This window comes from Solea senegalensis, linkage group LG2 (genome assembly GCF_019176455.1).
Source record: "Solea senegalensis isolate Sse05_10M linkage group LG2, IFAPA_SoseM_1, whole genome shotgun sequence".
Taxonomy (NCBI): Eukaryota; Metazoa; Chordata; class Actinopteri; order Pleuronectiformes; family Soleidae; genus Solea; species Solea senegalensis.
This window is the reverse complement of record NC_058022.1, coordinates 10,447,550-10,464,330: the sequence shown is the minus strand read 5'-3', so window position 1 is coordinate 10,464,330 and position 16,781 is coordinate 10,447,550. Positions and strand designations below refer to the sequence as shown.

The 16,781-nt window shown below is 39.9% G+C and overlaps 1 protein-coding gene across 1 annotated transcript in view; it reads left to right on the top strand.

The window, feature by feature from the left end:
- The window catches only part of LOC122760597 (ephrin type-A receptor 6-like), a 143,155-nt gene that overhangs the window by 26,822 nt on the left and 99,552 nt on the right, over positions 1–16,781 (top strand). Inside the window, exon 3 of the mRNA XM_044015716.1 lies at positions 8,396–9,059. Coding sequence (XP_043871651.1) covers positions 8,396–9,059 — 664 coding nt within the window. The remainder of the gene's footprint in view (positions 1–8,395; positions 9,060–16,781) is intronic.

Genomic DNA, 16,781 nt, shown 5'->3' with positions numbered 1-16,781 from the left:
CGCTGTGTTAAGTGATGATGAGAGAGTAGATATCTAAGAAGATAAAAACATATGCTGCACATGAATATTAAATCTAAAATGACTTAGTAGTCGTTTAATGATGAATCCAATTACTGCAGCAGTGTAGTTGTGATCCAAAGTGCACATTAGCATTATTTGCTTGGTATTCATGACAAATCAGCCTGAAAAATAGTGCACGTCTGTCATTTTTTTAACATGTCATTATAAAAACACTTGTCAGACCCTGCTATTACCCTGCACACCCTTAGTAATTGAATTGCTCCACAGAAATAGCTATCCTCGTTTATCAAACTTGCGTAGGAATCACTGTACGCCAAGTCTCGTGTCATGTGTGGGATTCATGAAATGTGCATATGTCACCCAATCTATATATATTCATAATTTAGAGACCTCGCCCCTAGAGTTTATGACACTGAGATGCAGAATACGACCAAGAAGAGAAGCTTCACAAGTTGAAAATAAGCATCATAATGCCCAAAAAACGTACATACACTGCCGCTCTGTCACGCCCCTTGGCCTCGCCTGACAAATTCCACAGAGGTGTAAAAATGTACATACAGGTACATTTCGGTTGGGGGACCAGAAAAAAAACATCTTTGTTAATTTCTATGCAATTTCTTAAGTATTATATATATATATATGTATATATATAATTTTGTTGCACCAGGCTTTCAGTTGACTCCAATGTAAACCTGGTAGTAGCTTGAAGCTCACAGTGATTAGGGAGTAGGGATGACACTGAGGGCAGCTGCTCTACATACGCCGCCCGGTACGTCTCTTTCAGCCACGTATGCTACGCCAGTGTCCACATTGACAAATGCCAGTCTTTACATGGAAAAAAGCACACCCACATTATTGTGTACTCACATTTGATAAATGAGGGCCAGTGACTCATCTGAGGTTGCCAGATACCGACAAAATCCACCAAGTTAGTCCCCACTTGTCCCTAATGAGCCCTCGATAGACCAACTCCTGAGACACACACACACATACACGTACAAAAATACAAGTCCGTGTTTTGAATATAAAACTGCTGTTCATTGTCTCTGAAATGAAATCATATTAAAAAGTGCAGTGAAGGGGTGGATGAGTAACTTTATTCCCTTCCAGTCATAATTTTGAGTCAGTGATCATTATGGAAGTTTTCATTTAGTTTTGCATTATATTATATCCTCTCTTTCTTTCACTCAGTTTTAGTTGTTTTACTTTCTTCTCGTGGTTTGTTCTTTTTTCCTATAAAGTCAAAGAGCTGACATCGAGTCCCCTAGTGAGCCAAGACTTTCATCCATCTCCCTAATACTTATTACTATCACTCACACTCTCACACACTCGGTGCACGCGCGGGTATTCGTGGGGGAGGTAGCAGTGGATGTTTTTCATCCATCACTGACAGAGACTCTTGGATTAAATAAAAATCTCTCAATCCCATTGACAGTGGGAACACACACACACAACAGAAATAGAGTGCATCAGGTAGACAGGATGAGACAAACAGAGGAGAGACATGGGAATAGAGGGGGGAAAAAAGGAAGGAGTGAGGAAATGTAGAGGTAAAAGACAGAGATAAAGTGAAGAAAGAGACAAGGGGAAAAGTCTTTGTAAACTTTAAGAACACAATGTACTTTTTGTTCAATTACCCAGTTTGCTGGAATGAAGTTCTAGTGTTGACAAATGGACCCTGGTAACTACGCAGGAATAATGAGCCACTAAAAGGGACTTCTGCCACTTGGACAGGTACAGCTCTGATAACTAGTGTTAACTAGTGCTATGTTTGGGGTTCAGAATTTGTTTAGTAATGCACAGGACCAAACTTTACCAAGGTAGATTGTGTTGATCATCACTCTCTGATGTTTATTACTAAACCGAAAGGACATAATCCCAGCTCTCCTTAAAAAATTGTAGTACATTCAGCCGGTACCTAAAATGTTAGCATTGTGAGCAGAGGTGAGAACAGATAAACTTAAAAGACGAGAGGAAAAATAAAAAAAAACATAGGTAAATATATTAATTTAATTAAAAGGCTGAGTGTGGGTGTTTTGTCTGCTACTTGTTTTCTTATTTTTAGTCTTTCGCTTTAATTGAGAGAGAAAGGCCTCGAGGGATCAGTGAAAAACCCACCTGCACCCAACTTTGCTGACACAAAGTGTGTTTGTGTGCAACTGCAGCAGAAATGTGTCTCGCCCCCAAGTTAAGCAGGTGAAGCTTTAGGGCACTTTGCACAGTCCCCCCCAATCTCTGGTGAGGACAAAAAGGAAAATAGGCTATAAATATTCATTCATATCGAGTCTCCCATGCTGTAATGAGCCCCCGTGATGTCACTGAATTCTTCCCTGCCAAAGACATTGAACGACAGCCAAGTCCTGTCATAAAATATTCCTAATTCCTGTTTAAAGTTGCTGTGGGACACATAGAATAATAAGATTGACCGCATTTATTTGCTTACATTTATTATTGCAATGCACAATCGGTGATACCGTTCAGGAGACTATTTTGTCCATTATGTACAGTAGTTGTATTCTTTAATTTGATATGTTTCATTATTTGTAAATAAATTCACTGTGGTTGTATGGGTACTTCATTCAATTTACATATATTTATTTGTATAGTCCCAATTCACCACATACATTATAATAAGGCAGAAACTTTACAATATTATAGGGTTAATGTACTAAAACAGCTAAGCTGCAGTGCATAACTTTTGGTCATTTTTGTTGTTGATGATGAAGTTATTATATATTATATGTAGCTTTTAAAAGACATTTGTTTACATGTAAAAGTTGCACATGACAGTTTTATGTTTGAATGTACTTATACGGTATATTTCAAATATTTCATATTTGCACTATAATTTAGAACAGTTGAAGGAAATAGAGACGCCTGTAGTGTCTACCAGCGTGGAGGAGGGTCAACTAAAATAAAAAAGTGTCCCTGATGAGGCTGTGCACCCTTTGCATACTCTGCCTCAGTGGGATCACAAAAGTCTGATAATCTGAGGAGACTCAATCAGATGAACTTTACTGGCAAGGTGTTAAGAAGTCCTCCAAACTCAACCTCTGTCTCGTTGATCCTGATGATGTGTGTGCTGCCTTTTGCTTTTTTTTCGGAAATCCACAATGCTCTGTGTGGTGTTACTGGCACACTAATTAGCTAGGTGCTGCATCAGTTGTGCTGTAGGGTGAATCATAACATTGTTGCTGTGGTCACATATTGTCAGGTCATCTGTAAACTTGATAGTGTTAACAGGAGTTGTACAGTAGTTGGAGTGGTAGGGGAGGGAGAGGGCCTAGCACACAGCCCTGTGGGACACCACTGTTCAGCCTGTCTAACTCAATAATCTGTTGGTGAAAAACTCCCGGAGTCTGTTGCAGATTAGGTGTTGCTCGAGGTTACTTAGATTTGTGACCAGTCCAAAGGGATTGATAGTGTTAAATGCTGAACTGATTGCTGTCCAGGTAGGAGAGGACAGGGTGTAGCACTGTGGGCGCAAGTCTGGTTTCAAGATGAACCGAAAGGCCGAAAATCATTCCACCTCACAGTAGAGTAGGATATTTTGGCAGTGGCATGATGGGAGTGTTTTCAAAGCAGCAGGGAAAGGTGTATTAACTTTGGTTAAGGTGGTAGAAGGTAGACTATAATAATGTGTGTCAGCTCATTAAGAAACCACCGCGTGTGTGCGCGTGTATCTGCATGGGCATTTAGCATTTATGCACAGTGATTACACATCTCCTGCTCATCTAATTGTAAACCATTGAAAGCACCATCCTGAAACTGCCCCGCTATTTTCTGCCTATAACGTAATTATTAAGTAATTCTTTTATAGTGGGTCATTCACACAGAGGACCATTTGACTTTTAAATTGTGTTTAATTCTTCTTCTTTACAACCTCACACCCAACCACTTGTCGGGAAGGTTTAGCATCACTAAATGTTTAATTTCGATTCAGGACAAGTGGAGCGGGTTATGACACTGTAGTTAAAAGTGCAGTTCTCAATGGAGCGCCAGGTTTCACAGTTTTAATAAAAGGAACTCACCTCTGGGCGAGTGGCCAGTGAGATGACTGGCTCTCTTTCATGTAAGAGAGATGGCCTATACAGGCCTCGGTTTCAGTCTGCAATCAATCAACCACATTCTCTGACCTTTTTTCCTCTTTTCTTTCTTTTTTTTTTTTTTTTTCAATTATACATGTTGAGGTTGGATGGCAAGAGAGTGAGGTGGCAGGTGAGGCTTCGTTTATAGATTTCTACTTTGACAATGACTGACAGAGATTATTAATCAGCTGTATACACCGTGAACTGGATTAATTAAAGGAATACTTCCCAACCTCAGTTTCCCCCCGAGTTGAGAAATGAAATCTTCATTCTTTTCTTTGTTACGTGCCCACCAGTGACACTTGGTCCTGTTAGCGTAACTGTTAGCAAAATGTTAGCAAATGGCGTACACTGTTTACATTCTGGGAATGAGGTCCCGTCCCCCTAGAGGTCTAAAAAGTGCGGAATTACCGTTGCAGGTTCCAGCCTCAGACCAAGGCTCGGACCAAATGTCACCAAGTGAAACTGAGGTTGGGAAGCACAATTTTTCAAAAAATACTAGCCCTATTCTAGGAATAAAAGAAGGAAGTGAAGGAGTCCTTTCATGTCTAACTGCTGCTTCTAAGTGCACTAAGGTCTAATGTTGTTCTACCGTTTATTTTTAAGCCAATTATGAGCAATGTTTCTCAGTTTGGAAAAAACAGACTTCACATGTTTCATTAATAGAAAGCAGCAGTGCTGCCACCACAAAGCTGCTTGACATCGTCAGCCTGCTGACAAGATGTGGAGGTCCTCAAGGCTTTTAGATCACACTGTGAGTGGCTTTAGTTGGGATTTCAAGTAGCAATGTGTTCCCACCCCTTCTGGTAGAAATCACTCTGACTTTTTCTCTAGCCACCGTTTATCTGCAATGGCACTTTAGCTCTGTTTTCATCCTCATGTCAGTGGTTCCATTGTAACTGCTGATGAACACCAACATAAACCTCTATATATTCTTCACCGACCGACCTTTCTTTGTCGGTTTCAGATTCAATACTTTTCCACTTAAGATTGTAGTCAAAAAGGGAGAATTTAGTCAATTCTATACTAAGATATTAGATAGTATCCAGAGAAACTGAGGGCTATGTCTGACCTCTATGTGTGTGTGCCTTGTCCTTACAGTCACACACACACACACCATAGTTGTCGAGTACAGTGAAAGTCATTCGCTCCTGATTTGTGATCGACTAGGATTTCACTCGCTTGGTTGGTCTTTAGCATCTGCTGAAGGAACGTAAAGTTTAATTTCGACACTTAATATCGCTAACTTTTATGACGGCACAATATGTTGTCCTAAACTAAACCCGGAGATAATTGTCAGTGACTAAAAATATTTCTCGTTGTTGCTGCAGGAATCCTCTCCAAGGTACTTATCATCAGGCTCATCAAATACACTGTCTGCTTGAGCTGGAAGCAGTTGATGCAGCTGTGCAATATTCCTTGCATGTGAACAAACCTTTTATCACCGTCCTCACTTGTAACTAAAATCTTGAACAAAAGATATGCAGTATTTCATTTCGGTGAATTTTTACGATGTTTTTTATAAAAAAAAACCAAAAAAAAAACCTCAAGTCATGTCTCGAGTGATACAATGTCAAACATCTTTTAAACTAAGGCAGGGCATTCTCTTGTGGAATATCAATTTCTTGAGTAAGTCTCTTAAGCTGCAGAGCTTACCATGCTTAAAAGAAAGTCTTTAAGCCCAAGGGTGCTGATGCATCTTTCCTCCTCCTACAAACTCCCCTGCAGGTCAACAGCTGACGGAGTGATGAAATCACACTGAAAAAGCCCGAAGGTTGGATTGAATCAGCCCATTCAATAAAGAAAGATTTAATTGAGTATCTGTATTAGGCTGGTAACTAACAATTATTTTCATTAGAGATCAATTATTCCCAGTGAATTGTTTGTTTGCAAAAAAATCCATCATAATTTATTTTTGAGCGGTAGTCCACAATCTGACAATAAATACAAGCGTATAAATAAATAAAGTTAAATATTATTATATATAATTCAGCATAGTAATTAAATATAATTGAATGATTTTAAATGCTTAAATAACAACGTTGCAGTGACTGAGCCTCCGTGAAAGTGCATTTGTGTGTCACAGTATCAAGGTAAATATGGAGGCATATATGTAGTAATTTATTTTTGAGCAAATTAGCTTTCCAATTGTTCAGATTGGGCTGAAGGTACTTAAATCTAAATGTTTATGAGGCAGTTTTGATGCTGAAATGTTGGACACAGTGAGTGAGCAGTCTCTACTAACTCATGTTTACTGCCATGTTGACATTGACGGTGTTTCATCATCAAAAGATGTTTTTGTTTTTTTGTTTTTTTTTAATGCAGCGGTGCTCTTAAGATGCGCGTGTGATGGGCAATATCACGTCTAATCAAAATCAATTTGCTTGACTGTAATGCCACAATTGCACCTCAAGGGAAGAGCAGATTAAAGCCTGTCGTCTTTGGATGATTGAATTAGAACATGTTATTAAAAAGGATAATGAGCAAACATTAGACTTTGATTACTACTCTCATCAAGAGGTAATGTTTAGTTCAGTGCAAATCCACTTATTAAATGTGCAATCTTATGGGGCAAATAGTGTTGCTACATTAACCAGCTCGAGCAACTCTCCAGACTGTTTTTTGTCTGTGGAAAAGCTACTTTGCGAGATAAAGTAAGGTTATTTAAATACAATATGAAGTATTAAAAGAGATAAATTAAGATAATTAAAAGTATGTCGCCTATGGTAGGAATCATCATTGGTATTCTTTGCTCAAATATGGGATGTCTTGCCTTTTGGTGGGACAAAAGTTATGAAGTAAAGCTAATCCATTCATCCATCTTTTAACGCTCGAAGGTTAGGGTTCCAAACCCAGGTAACATAGGCCTAAAGGCGTGGTACATCCTGGATAGGTCACCAGTCCATCACAGGGCCACATAGAGACAAACAACCATCCACACTCACATCACATTTGCCTAATCCCCGAGGTAAAGCAAACGTTTCTCATTAGCTATTTTACTCTACTATTGCATTTTAATCCATATTTTAAATCTAGTGAAAATGTACCCACAAATTTGTATTTGTGATTCGATGAAAACGCACATGTATCAGGTAAAGTGTGAATTGTGAAAACACACCAAGGCACCTATGGATGTTCCAGTGCTGCATTTTAGGTGAAATGAAGAGCCCTTTATTCCAAACAGGTCATTTGATTCTAGGTGGTTGATGTAGGGTGGTTTTGGGGAGATCCATTTTCCTAGTCCCCACTCTATAAATAAAACCAGAGACCAGTTCAGGACCAGGGGGGCTTAAAACCACCATTCATTTCTTTTACATCAACACAGGGACAAGTAACTCATGACCCTGCAAAGCTGCCATGCTTGCAGGTCATTATTCTTGGAGCAAGTCAGTAAATCTGGTCAAATATACCAATACAATACACCAAAGAAAGCCTTAAAATGTGAATTAGTGGCAAATTAACATTATGCAATAAAATAGGCGAAGGTACAAGTGTTTTTATAAATCTACATCGTGTGTTTCTTGTGTTGTTGAAAGGAGGAGGAGAATTAAAATGTTGTCAGTCATCGCTGATTCACTCCAAACAAGTTATGATAATGTAGACATTGGTTTCAATATGTTTAAATTGATATGTTTAAAAAATAATCTATTTCTTCCATCCAGAAATATTAAAAAATATACTATATTATTATAGAAATAGACCCAACACAAGTTATAAAGTTCTAGGTTATTTAACTTGCTATACTAAGTCTAACTTGCAGCCATTGTTTCAAACCACCTTTATTTCCCCTGCCTCCCCGCGTTTGTTTGTTTGTGTTTAGTGGTTTCTGTGTATTTCCTCCCGGTGTCTATTCAGGTTTATTTCAGTCTGCATTATTTCAGTCTTCAGTTCCACTATATTGCAAAGAAGAAAAAAACACAGCAATTTGATATCAGTAGCTATGGAGTGAGTGACTTTCCCATCCAGACAGTGGGTGAAAACAAGTGCAACCGTTGTTTGCGCACATCCATTGTGTCTATTTTTTAACAAAGCCATTCATGTGTCATTCAGGGAAAAAATGTCCTTGACTGCCAAATAAATGTGTAGCGTCACAATCAGGACAACATTTCTATTCATGCATTTACAATCATAAGGGTATTGTTCATTCTGTCCACGTGTCACTTTCATTTTTAAAACTGTTGTCTCGTGGGGTTTTAGACTTAGATCTTATTGTTTAATGACTTTTTTGTCTCTCTCTCCCTCCTCCTCTCCCCCCTGCCACATCCTCCTTCGTATTCCCTCTGTAGTGGGATGCCATCACAGAGATGGACGAGCACAACCGGCCCATCCATACTTTCCAGGTTTGCAATGTGATGGAGCCCAACCAGAACAACTGGCTGCGTTCCAACTGGATCTCTCGGCAGGCGGCTCAGAAGATCTATGTGGAGCTCCGCTTCACCCTGCGGGACTGCAACTCCATTCCCTGGGTGTCCGGCACCTGCAAAGAAACGTTCAATCTCTTCTACCATGAGACTGACGAAGCTCACGGTGTCAAATTCAAGCCCGTGCAGTACACAAAGATTGACACCATTGCCGCTGACGAGAGCTTCACTCAGATGGATCTCGGCGATCGCATCCTCAAGCTCAACACAGAGGTGCGCGAGGTGGGGCCCATGACCAGGAAGGGCTTCTATCTGGCGTTTCAGGACATCGGCGCCTGCATTGCCTTGGTTTCAGTGAGGGTTTACTATAAAAAATGTCCGTTTACGCTGAGGAACCTCGCCTCGTTTCCAGATACAGTGCCTCGTGTGGACTCCTCCTCATTGGTGGAGGTGAGGGGGGCATGCGTTGACCATGCTGAAGAAAAAGACACCCCAAAACTCTTCTGTGGAGCTGACGGTGATTGGTTGGTTCCCTTGGGAAAATGCGTCTGCAGCGTTGCGTATGAGGAGATCGACGGCTCGTGCGTCGGTGAGTTTCCCAAAATCAGTCTTTTTTCCTCATTGTCAGTAAATGTTGCATTTGTTAAAAGATGTCCCCCAGTTTTGATAAACTGGTCTTGGTCCTGTGAGGAGAAATCACAGCGGTTAAGACCTCGAACCTTAAATGCTTTGACTTGTTCGTGCAGATGCAGCCCTGGCTTAAATTATTGTGGTATTTATTTCAAGCTTCTAGCGCTTCATCGTTATTATTGTTATTATTTCATAGTGGCAAATGCAAGTAGCTATTGCGGTGACGTAGTCTACAGGATACGCAGGTGTATGCCATATACCCACTACAAAAGGGACAGGATTTCAGTATAACCCTTTAAAAATGTGCAGTGATACAAATCAGCGCTGTTCTCTGACAGAACTTACACTCAAGAAGTTTGTTTTTGCAAATGAAAGGTGGCCACGTCGGTCATTCTCATTAGAAAACTAGCTAAATGTAATAAAATGCAATATGTGTGGGCCTCAAGGTCTCAATGTCTGTGTATGCAGAGCAGTACTTTTCACAATATAATATTGTGTAAGATATTTTTCTTCTTTTAGTGTCTGGGTTTGCAAGTTATGTAGATAGCATTCACTTGCTAGCACTGTGCTCCATTGGTGAACCCAGGCACAGTATTGACATGATCTCCCTCCCTGTTGATCACTGTCACCATTTAGTGTTTGTGTGGTCTGTTTATGGGTCAAAAGGGGTAGGTTCAAAATGTGTTGATAATGTTAAGGTTACGTTAATGGGGGGAACAGGAATGTTATACTCAGTACAGTAGACCACACTATGCAACTGTGTTCGGATTGTTGGATTTTTCCTCACTTATATTTATCTAAATATGACCTTTTTTTACTTAATGCACGCATATAATCTCCCGTAAACATGGTCACACAGTATACGATGTACACAGCATAGCAACCTAGATTTTAACATAAGTACTGATTAATCAGTCAAATAGATAAAACTACTGCAACTACTATAAATTATGACTCATTGGTCGGTGACTGTCTATTTATCCGCTGGCTCCTCTGCTGTGCTCTCATACATCACAGATTTCTTTTTGGCAATTTTGCCTCCTCACTCCATTCCCTCCTTCATTTTCCTCTGCTCACTCCGTGTTATTGCTTGCTGCCAACTCTCTGGAGAATGGGGTGAAATAATTTGAGGGGATCAGACTGTTAGGGATTGTTAGTTTGATGGCAGAGAGTTGTCAGCGGCTGTGTGTCTGTGTTTGTTTGTTTGTTTGTATGACTAATGTTTTAATCAAGGTCTGCCAAGCACTGTACTTAAACTGTTGAAAATATCATCATCATGGGTTTTGGTTACTGCAGGGATATCCAGTAATGCCATTGCAATGAATGTTAAAGCTGAGTAATTGACTGGTTGCTCTGTTGAGATGTTCAAAGGACAAAGATATTGTTGTTAGTGAGTTTGTGTGATATATAGAGAAATGTGATTGTCTGGATGTTGTATTGTGTTGGGGTCTAAAACTGCTATCTCAGGGTCTGTGTTGGTTTGATAGATTGACCCAGCTGACATTGTAGCAGTTTGATCCTCGGCTCTTTGATTTGAGCTTTGGGTTATTACTGGGCACCACCGCTCACTGAGAATGCTACACAACAGCCGCACACCTCCACCAAGGTCGAACACTCGCTAAAACCTTAGAAATGCCTGACATCAACTCAGTGCATACATGTGACATGTGAGTGCAATCAAACAATTTTAAAGGCGACATAGAATGCTTATATCACACATATATGTTAGTTATGGAGGTCTACTTACATATATGAACTTGTTTTCATGATTATAAACCTACTAGTCGCTGCAAACGAGCCGATCAAAATATCTCCTCACTGACGCTCTCGTCAGCCGCGCCGTTTCAGACTAAAATCACACCCCCAGAACGTGGACTGTGTTGTGATTGGCCAGCCAACGAGAGCTTTCCTACTGTCCTGTGATTGGCCAGGTACCTGGAAGTGACGTAATAGATAGGCCAGCTCTCAGATACACAGCTCCCCCTCTGGCACGGTAGATGCTCTGTATCTCAGCAGCTACAACGAGAGTAGTTCTTCTTCTTCTGCGGTTGAATGTACGCAACCGGATGTGCCCGGACTAGTGCCCGCACCAGGAGGCGCTACGGTGGTGAGAGGAGTGGTGAGGATTTCTGATGACGACATCAAATTAAGGAAGTGCCGATCCGCTTCGCAGAGCCCAGGAAAACAATACAACACTATTTTCTCAGCAGTGGCTGAACTGTTTGTTCTGAAACTTTAGGGTTTCATAAACGAGGTAATGACGCAGATACACACACACAAACGCAGCGTTAATTGGAGCTTCCGGTCTATGTCGCCTTTAAAATTTGAATACACACGAGTAACACTGTGCCATAGTTGGTGCTTCTTGAACGACTTGTAGACACAAAACTCAAACTCTGTTCTGCGACTCTTCTTGTATCTGTAAGGACAAAATGAACACAAAAAAAATGTAACACTGTGTCATTCTGTTCCTCTCCAAAAAACATCCATCGGTCCTCTAGAGCTCTTTTGAAAAATGCTTTCAAGTCTACTCCCTGCTTTTCTCCATCCATCGACCACGGAGAACCAGATGTCCTCCTACCGTTGATTACAATTCATCTTGTGACACGGGTCAGCGAGGTTTCCCAGCTGCACTCACAGCTGCATTGCAATCAACAGGCCAAGGGTGAGACTGCAGCTGTGATTAGAGCCAGACTGGTTACTTTATTCATGTCTGGTCCTTTATTATTCTTCCCTATACTTGTACAGTACAGGCCTTAATTGTTGTGTGACAGGAGAAGCTTAGCAATGGTAGATAAACTTGCTCTTGGGGACTCGGAGGAAAAACAGATGGTAAAGTGAGTTTATTTTTTTCCAGACAGGCTGTGATGTACGCAGAATTGTACTTAATTTTACAGATCATGGTTTGGTTTGGTGCGGTGCATCCCTGTTGCCATGTTGCGTGCACTGTAGGAACTAATAACACAAAACCCAGAAGTTTTAATGCACATTTAAAATCTAATGTATTCTAAATGCTTGTCACAACAGCATGACACATATAAACACCAAGAAACTGTGCCGTGTTTACCAAACCACTGCTCCACATCATATATACAGTGCATCATAGAAGTTTTTTTTGCCATTTATAAACATAAACAACCACAAAAGGGTCACCTATCAGCACGCCTGTGGCCCTATAAACTAAAGTAATTTGTCTTCCTTCCTCCTCCTTCACCGCTCCGTCTCTGAGAAGCAGATTTCACAGTTGGGTTAAGTTTAGCCTTTTGGGCAACGTGATGGCATTTTACTGCAGTGTCAGCCCCGAAATGCAGCCGCTGCTTATTGTTCCAGGGTTCAAACAAGCGCTATTATTAAAAGCCTCCACACAAGGCACCGCACTGGAGCGCCTTGGGCATTGAAGGAGAGAGACCGAGGTGGCGGGTTAAGCTAATGCCTCAATCCCCAGTTTACAACCAATCCGTGCTTTAAATGTTACGGCTGGTTGGCTGTGTTGATAAAAAAAAATATATATATATATATGAGTTTGAATGATTTGTGATTCAAGTACAATCCCATGATTGGAAAGTGTTTAAACACATCAGTGACCTTTGATTTCCTCATCTCTGGTTGTGTGTTTGTTATGATATGGAATTAGCCTTTCATGCAGCCCATGCACTCAGCGTAGATTACTGAAAAAAAAAAAGAAAAAAAGGTCAAAGCCTGAAATTTAAATGCCGAATGCATATTGGACAAAATCCTGAAGTCTCTATTTGTAAAGAAAGAGAGTAGTATTTTGGGTCAACACTATATGATCTTATTCTGATTCATTCTCAGAAAAAAATCCCAATGCAGAGATTGAATCTTTCTGAGGCAGCACTGGAAGATCAATCAGTGAAGCAACCTTTCAACGACTTCTTCAAATGTGCCTATAAATGCATCCTTCCATCCGGAGCCATGAATTATCCAACGGCTGGAACTTTATCAGGCCAGTCTGTCCCAGGATTCATTGCATGCCAGGTCTTTGGTATTCAAAAAGACATGGTGGACAGTGATGAGACAGACTGTCATTTGTGGAATACACCTTAAAATAAAAGTGTCTGGCTTCAACTCAGTTGCACAGTATTCACACTGAAAAAACACAAAGGGGCCTTAAAAGTTTAGTTTTTGTGATTAGTGTCCATCTTCGTACAGCAGTCTTGTTTTGGTGTCTCCTCCAAAGGAGTCAGCCAGTTCCTAAATTGGATCACAGCTCCTTAATGCTGATCAGTTTTACTACACACATCTTTTTACTTGAAGATAACCCTTTACATAGGAAATCAGCTATGTGACGAACGCTCCAATCCTGCCTTAAAACCTCGTTTATCCAAGAAAAGGGGAGGAGCTTTCATTCAATACTGAGACTTTTTTTTTTTTCTTAAAGGAAATGTTGTCCAGCCAGTTAAAGCTAAATTTCCATTTATTTTTTTCTTTCATTCAAATTCAATGAATTTGTTACAATAGTGCTATAATCCCTCATCAGTTTCCTGGAATAAGTTTTGAATGTTCATGTTGTGCAGTCAGGCAAATTCATATCCTCTTCTGATCAATCTGTTTAGCCCACATTTACTGGTTTCATTATTTCCTTTAAAGGTTATTGCACAGAATCTGTCTCATAATGTTTTTTATATATATATATATTATTTATTTGTAATTGGAGCTTGGCCTTAACAATTTTCAGATTTTTATCTGGACTCGACATGTACCACTATGGTTTTTTGCATTCAAAATGACCCACGACTGGTTTGAAAAACATTTCACATGGCGTAATTGCAAAATAGACTTTTGCAAATATGTCATCCATAACTCTTGTGCTGTTGTTGCTCGTTTGGAGGAGAATAAATCATGTCGTGAGTTGTTTTGGCACAGACTACTGCAGCCCAACAGGGTGATGTAACTTGTGTTTGCCCTTTCTGACCAATTTGTTCCAGACACCTTTGCATTTACTCTGGGGTCATTCTTATTTCTTTTTTCTATTCTTGATTTGTAAATGTACAATTCAGACCCTTAAAAAAAAGATGCAAATTGCAGTTCCCGGTTGCTGGCACAACAGATGACGTCTTTAAGACAGTGGTTAAGGTCTTTAAATTGCCTCTCATTTTTATAAAAAGATGGACTCCGTGGTGTTAACGTGATGTTGCAGATCCACACTGAATTGCTTTTTAATGGTGTGATGTTAAGTGTAAATGTAATTGAACAATCTCTCTCTCTCTTGTTTTACCTTCTCGTGTGTACATACATGGGCATGATGGATGGTGCTCACACACCACACCTGCCCCCCCCCGCCAGTAGTATTATTTAAATAATAACAGGTCGGTTTTTCAGGGAGGTGTAAATTATGGCCCGTGGAAGAAAATATTGGTGCTGATGTTGTAAAGTGAGCAGCCTTGGCACAAGTGTCGGCTCTGTGAGTGCTTCTCTAGTATTATAAATATCACAGTTCCTGCTGTTTAATCATTACATTCAGCTTATGCTGTTCAGTTTGTGCTGATGTATCACGGCGTCGTGTTTTTATTCCGCATTAACTGTACGTTTTTAGTGTTTCCTTTTCAATTTTCTGAGGTTGTTTTAAGCCAATTTTTATGGCTGATTTTTATCACATTGCTTTAAGCGCTAAAGTAAAATGTTGCTTTATGAATGAGGTCTTTCAGTGATTTATGTTCCCTCCTCAGAGAGGCAACTGAGGCATGGAGACCGAGCCAAGGGAGAGAGAGAGAGAAAGTGCTTCTATTTGAAGACATCAGTACACCATTTATCTCTATGAGGTATTCTTGTTGCTATACTTATGGTACACTTGCTTCAGGTTGAGCATTGTTCTTTGGACGAACTGTAAAACCTACTGTATATTGTTTAATATCGTCTGCGCTGTAGCACAAATACCCCGTGTGTGTGTGTGTGTGTGTGTGCATGAACGCTGATCTTGTCAGAAGCAGTAGACCTTATGGGCGACCAAGGGCCTTGACCTAGCATTACAGATCTCAATTTCTGAGTTATTGGTTAATGTTAGAGGTAAAGGTGTGGATTTTGTTTAGTTGAGGGTTAGGGTTACACTTTATCGGGTTATGGTGGAGGTCAGGGGTAAGGTTTTGTCTCGGCTGTCCAAATGAATCAAAGTCAAAGCAGAGTCCTAACAAGAACGGTTGCCTTTGTGTGCAGGTCTGTCAGACAAGTGATATGACATAACACATGCACACTTTGAAAGTTCATGATGTATGTTATGTTGACATTGTGTAAACAGATATAAGTCTCTATTTTTCTCATTTATTCATTTACTATAACCAGTTGACCCTTAGAACACAGAGCATTTCAGCTGCTTCTTTCCATTATTTTTTAATATTTCCATTATAGTTTAAACATACAGTATACACAGAGGCTACAAGAATGTGCAATATCGAGTTTCTTCTATCCTTTTTTGCAGCACAACCTAAATAATCTGATAAAAAAAATATATATTTTCACCAACTATATAAAGACACTTGAGCAAAAAGTGCTAAAAATGTTTAGAATCGTTTGTATGGACAAAAAGAAAAGAAAAACGGTCCATTTTGTAACTCCTGCTACTTTATATCACGACTAAAATGCCACTTAACTTTGACTCAACAACACATAAGCAGACCAAAGAACACATTTTGTAAAGCCTGAATATGTGACCTGTAAACACACACCCCCAGGATGTCCATATAAGGAGTTGTGTATAATTCCCATTTTTCCCAGTTTACCATGGGTGCACCTGCGGCACAGATCCGTGCCGAGGGTTAATGCCGAGCCCTAACCTTAATCTAACCACAACTCAAATTTAACCCCTAAATTTAACCAACTGAACCAGTTTCTCATCTCATTAGGACCTAGTTTTTGATCTACATGAGGACTTGGCAAGGTATTAGTACAAGACGGCTCCTTCACTGCCCGACTGACTATATTCTCTCTCTCTGCTTGCCTGTAAGAGAATGTAACTGATGCTGTTTTACAGCAGCTCCTGTGTGTTTGTTTGGTTCTCCGTAAGAGCTCTCCGCAGTGCTATGAATAATGTAATAACAGTGTGTTTGTGTGTGTCTTTATTTATATGTGTGAGCACCTGTTTTTTGTTTTTGTTTTGTTTTTTTCACTGGGTGTCATTTGTTATTTGCCAAATCAAAGTCGCTCTTGCGCTTGTTTGGCTGGAGTAAAATGTGAGCCGCCTATTTTTACGTTACTTGTAAATGATGCTGTGCCACATGCATTCAGACTTAACTAAGTAAGTGAAAATAACAAATAGCACCGCAACTGATTAATTAATTCGTAATAGATGACTAAATTGAATAAACTGCCAACTTTTTGGCGATTTTAATTGATTAAATAAAAAAAAAAAAGATTTTGACGTGTTGAATGTGAATATTTGCTGCTTTCTTTGTTGTGTAAAGTGAATGTTGACATTTTATCATCTTTTATTTTCAGGTTTGGGTGACACTGAGTGACATATTTCACCATTTCCTGACATTCTATGGATTATCTTATAATTAATTCAAAACTTAGGATTGATTTGTATATATATAATGCCTTTTATATCCTGTCCTAATATTTCACTCAATCCAGCTAGCGGTGGCTGTCCGTCAGTCAGGTGTCTTGGAGTTGGGCTAAAAGGTAATTGGCCAGGTAACTGGCACAGCCGTGGTCATGTTAATTGGCA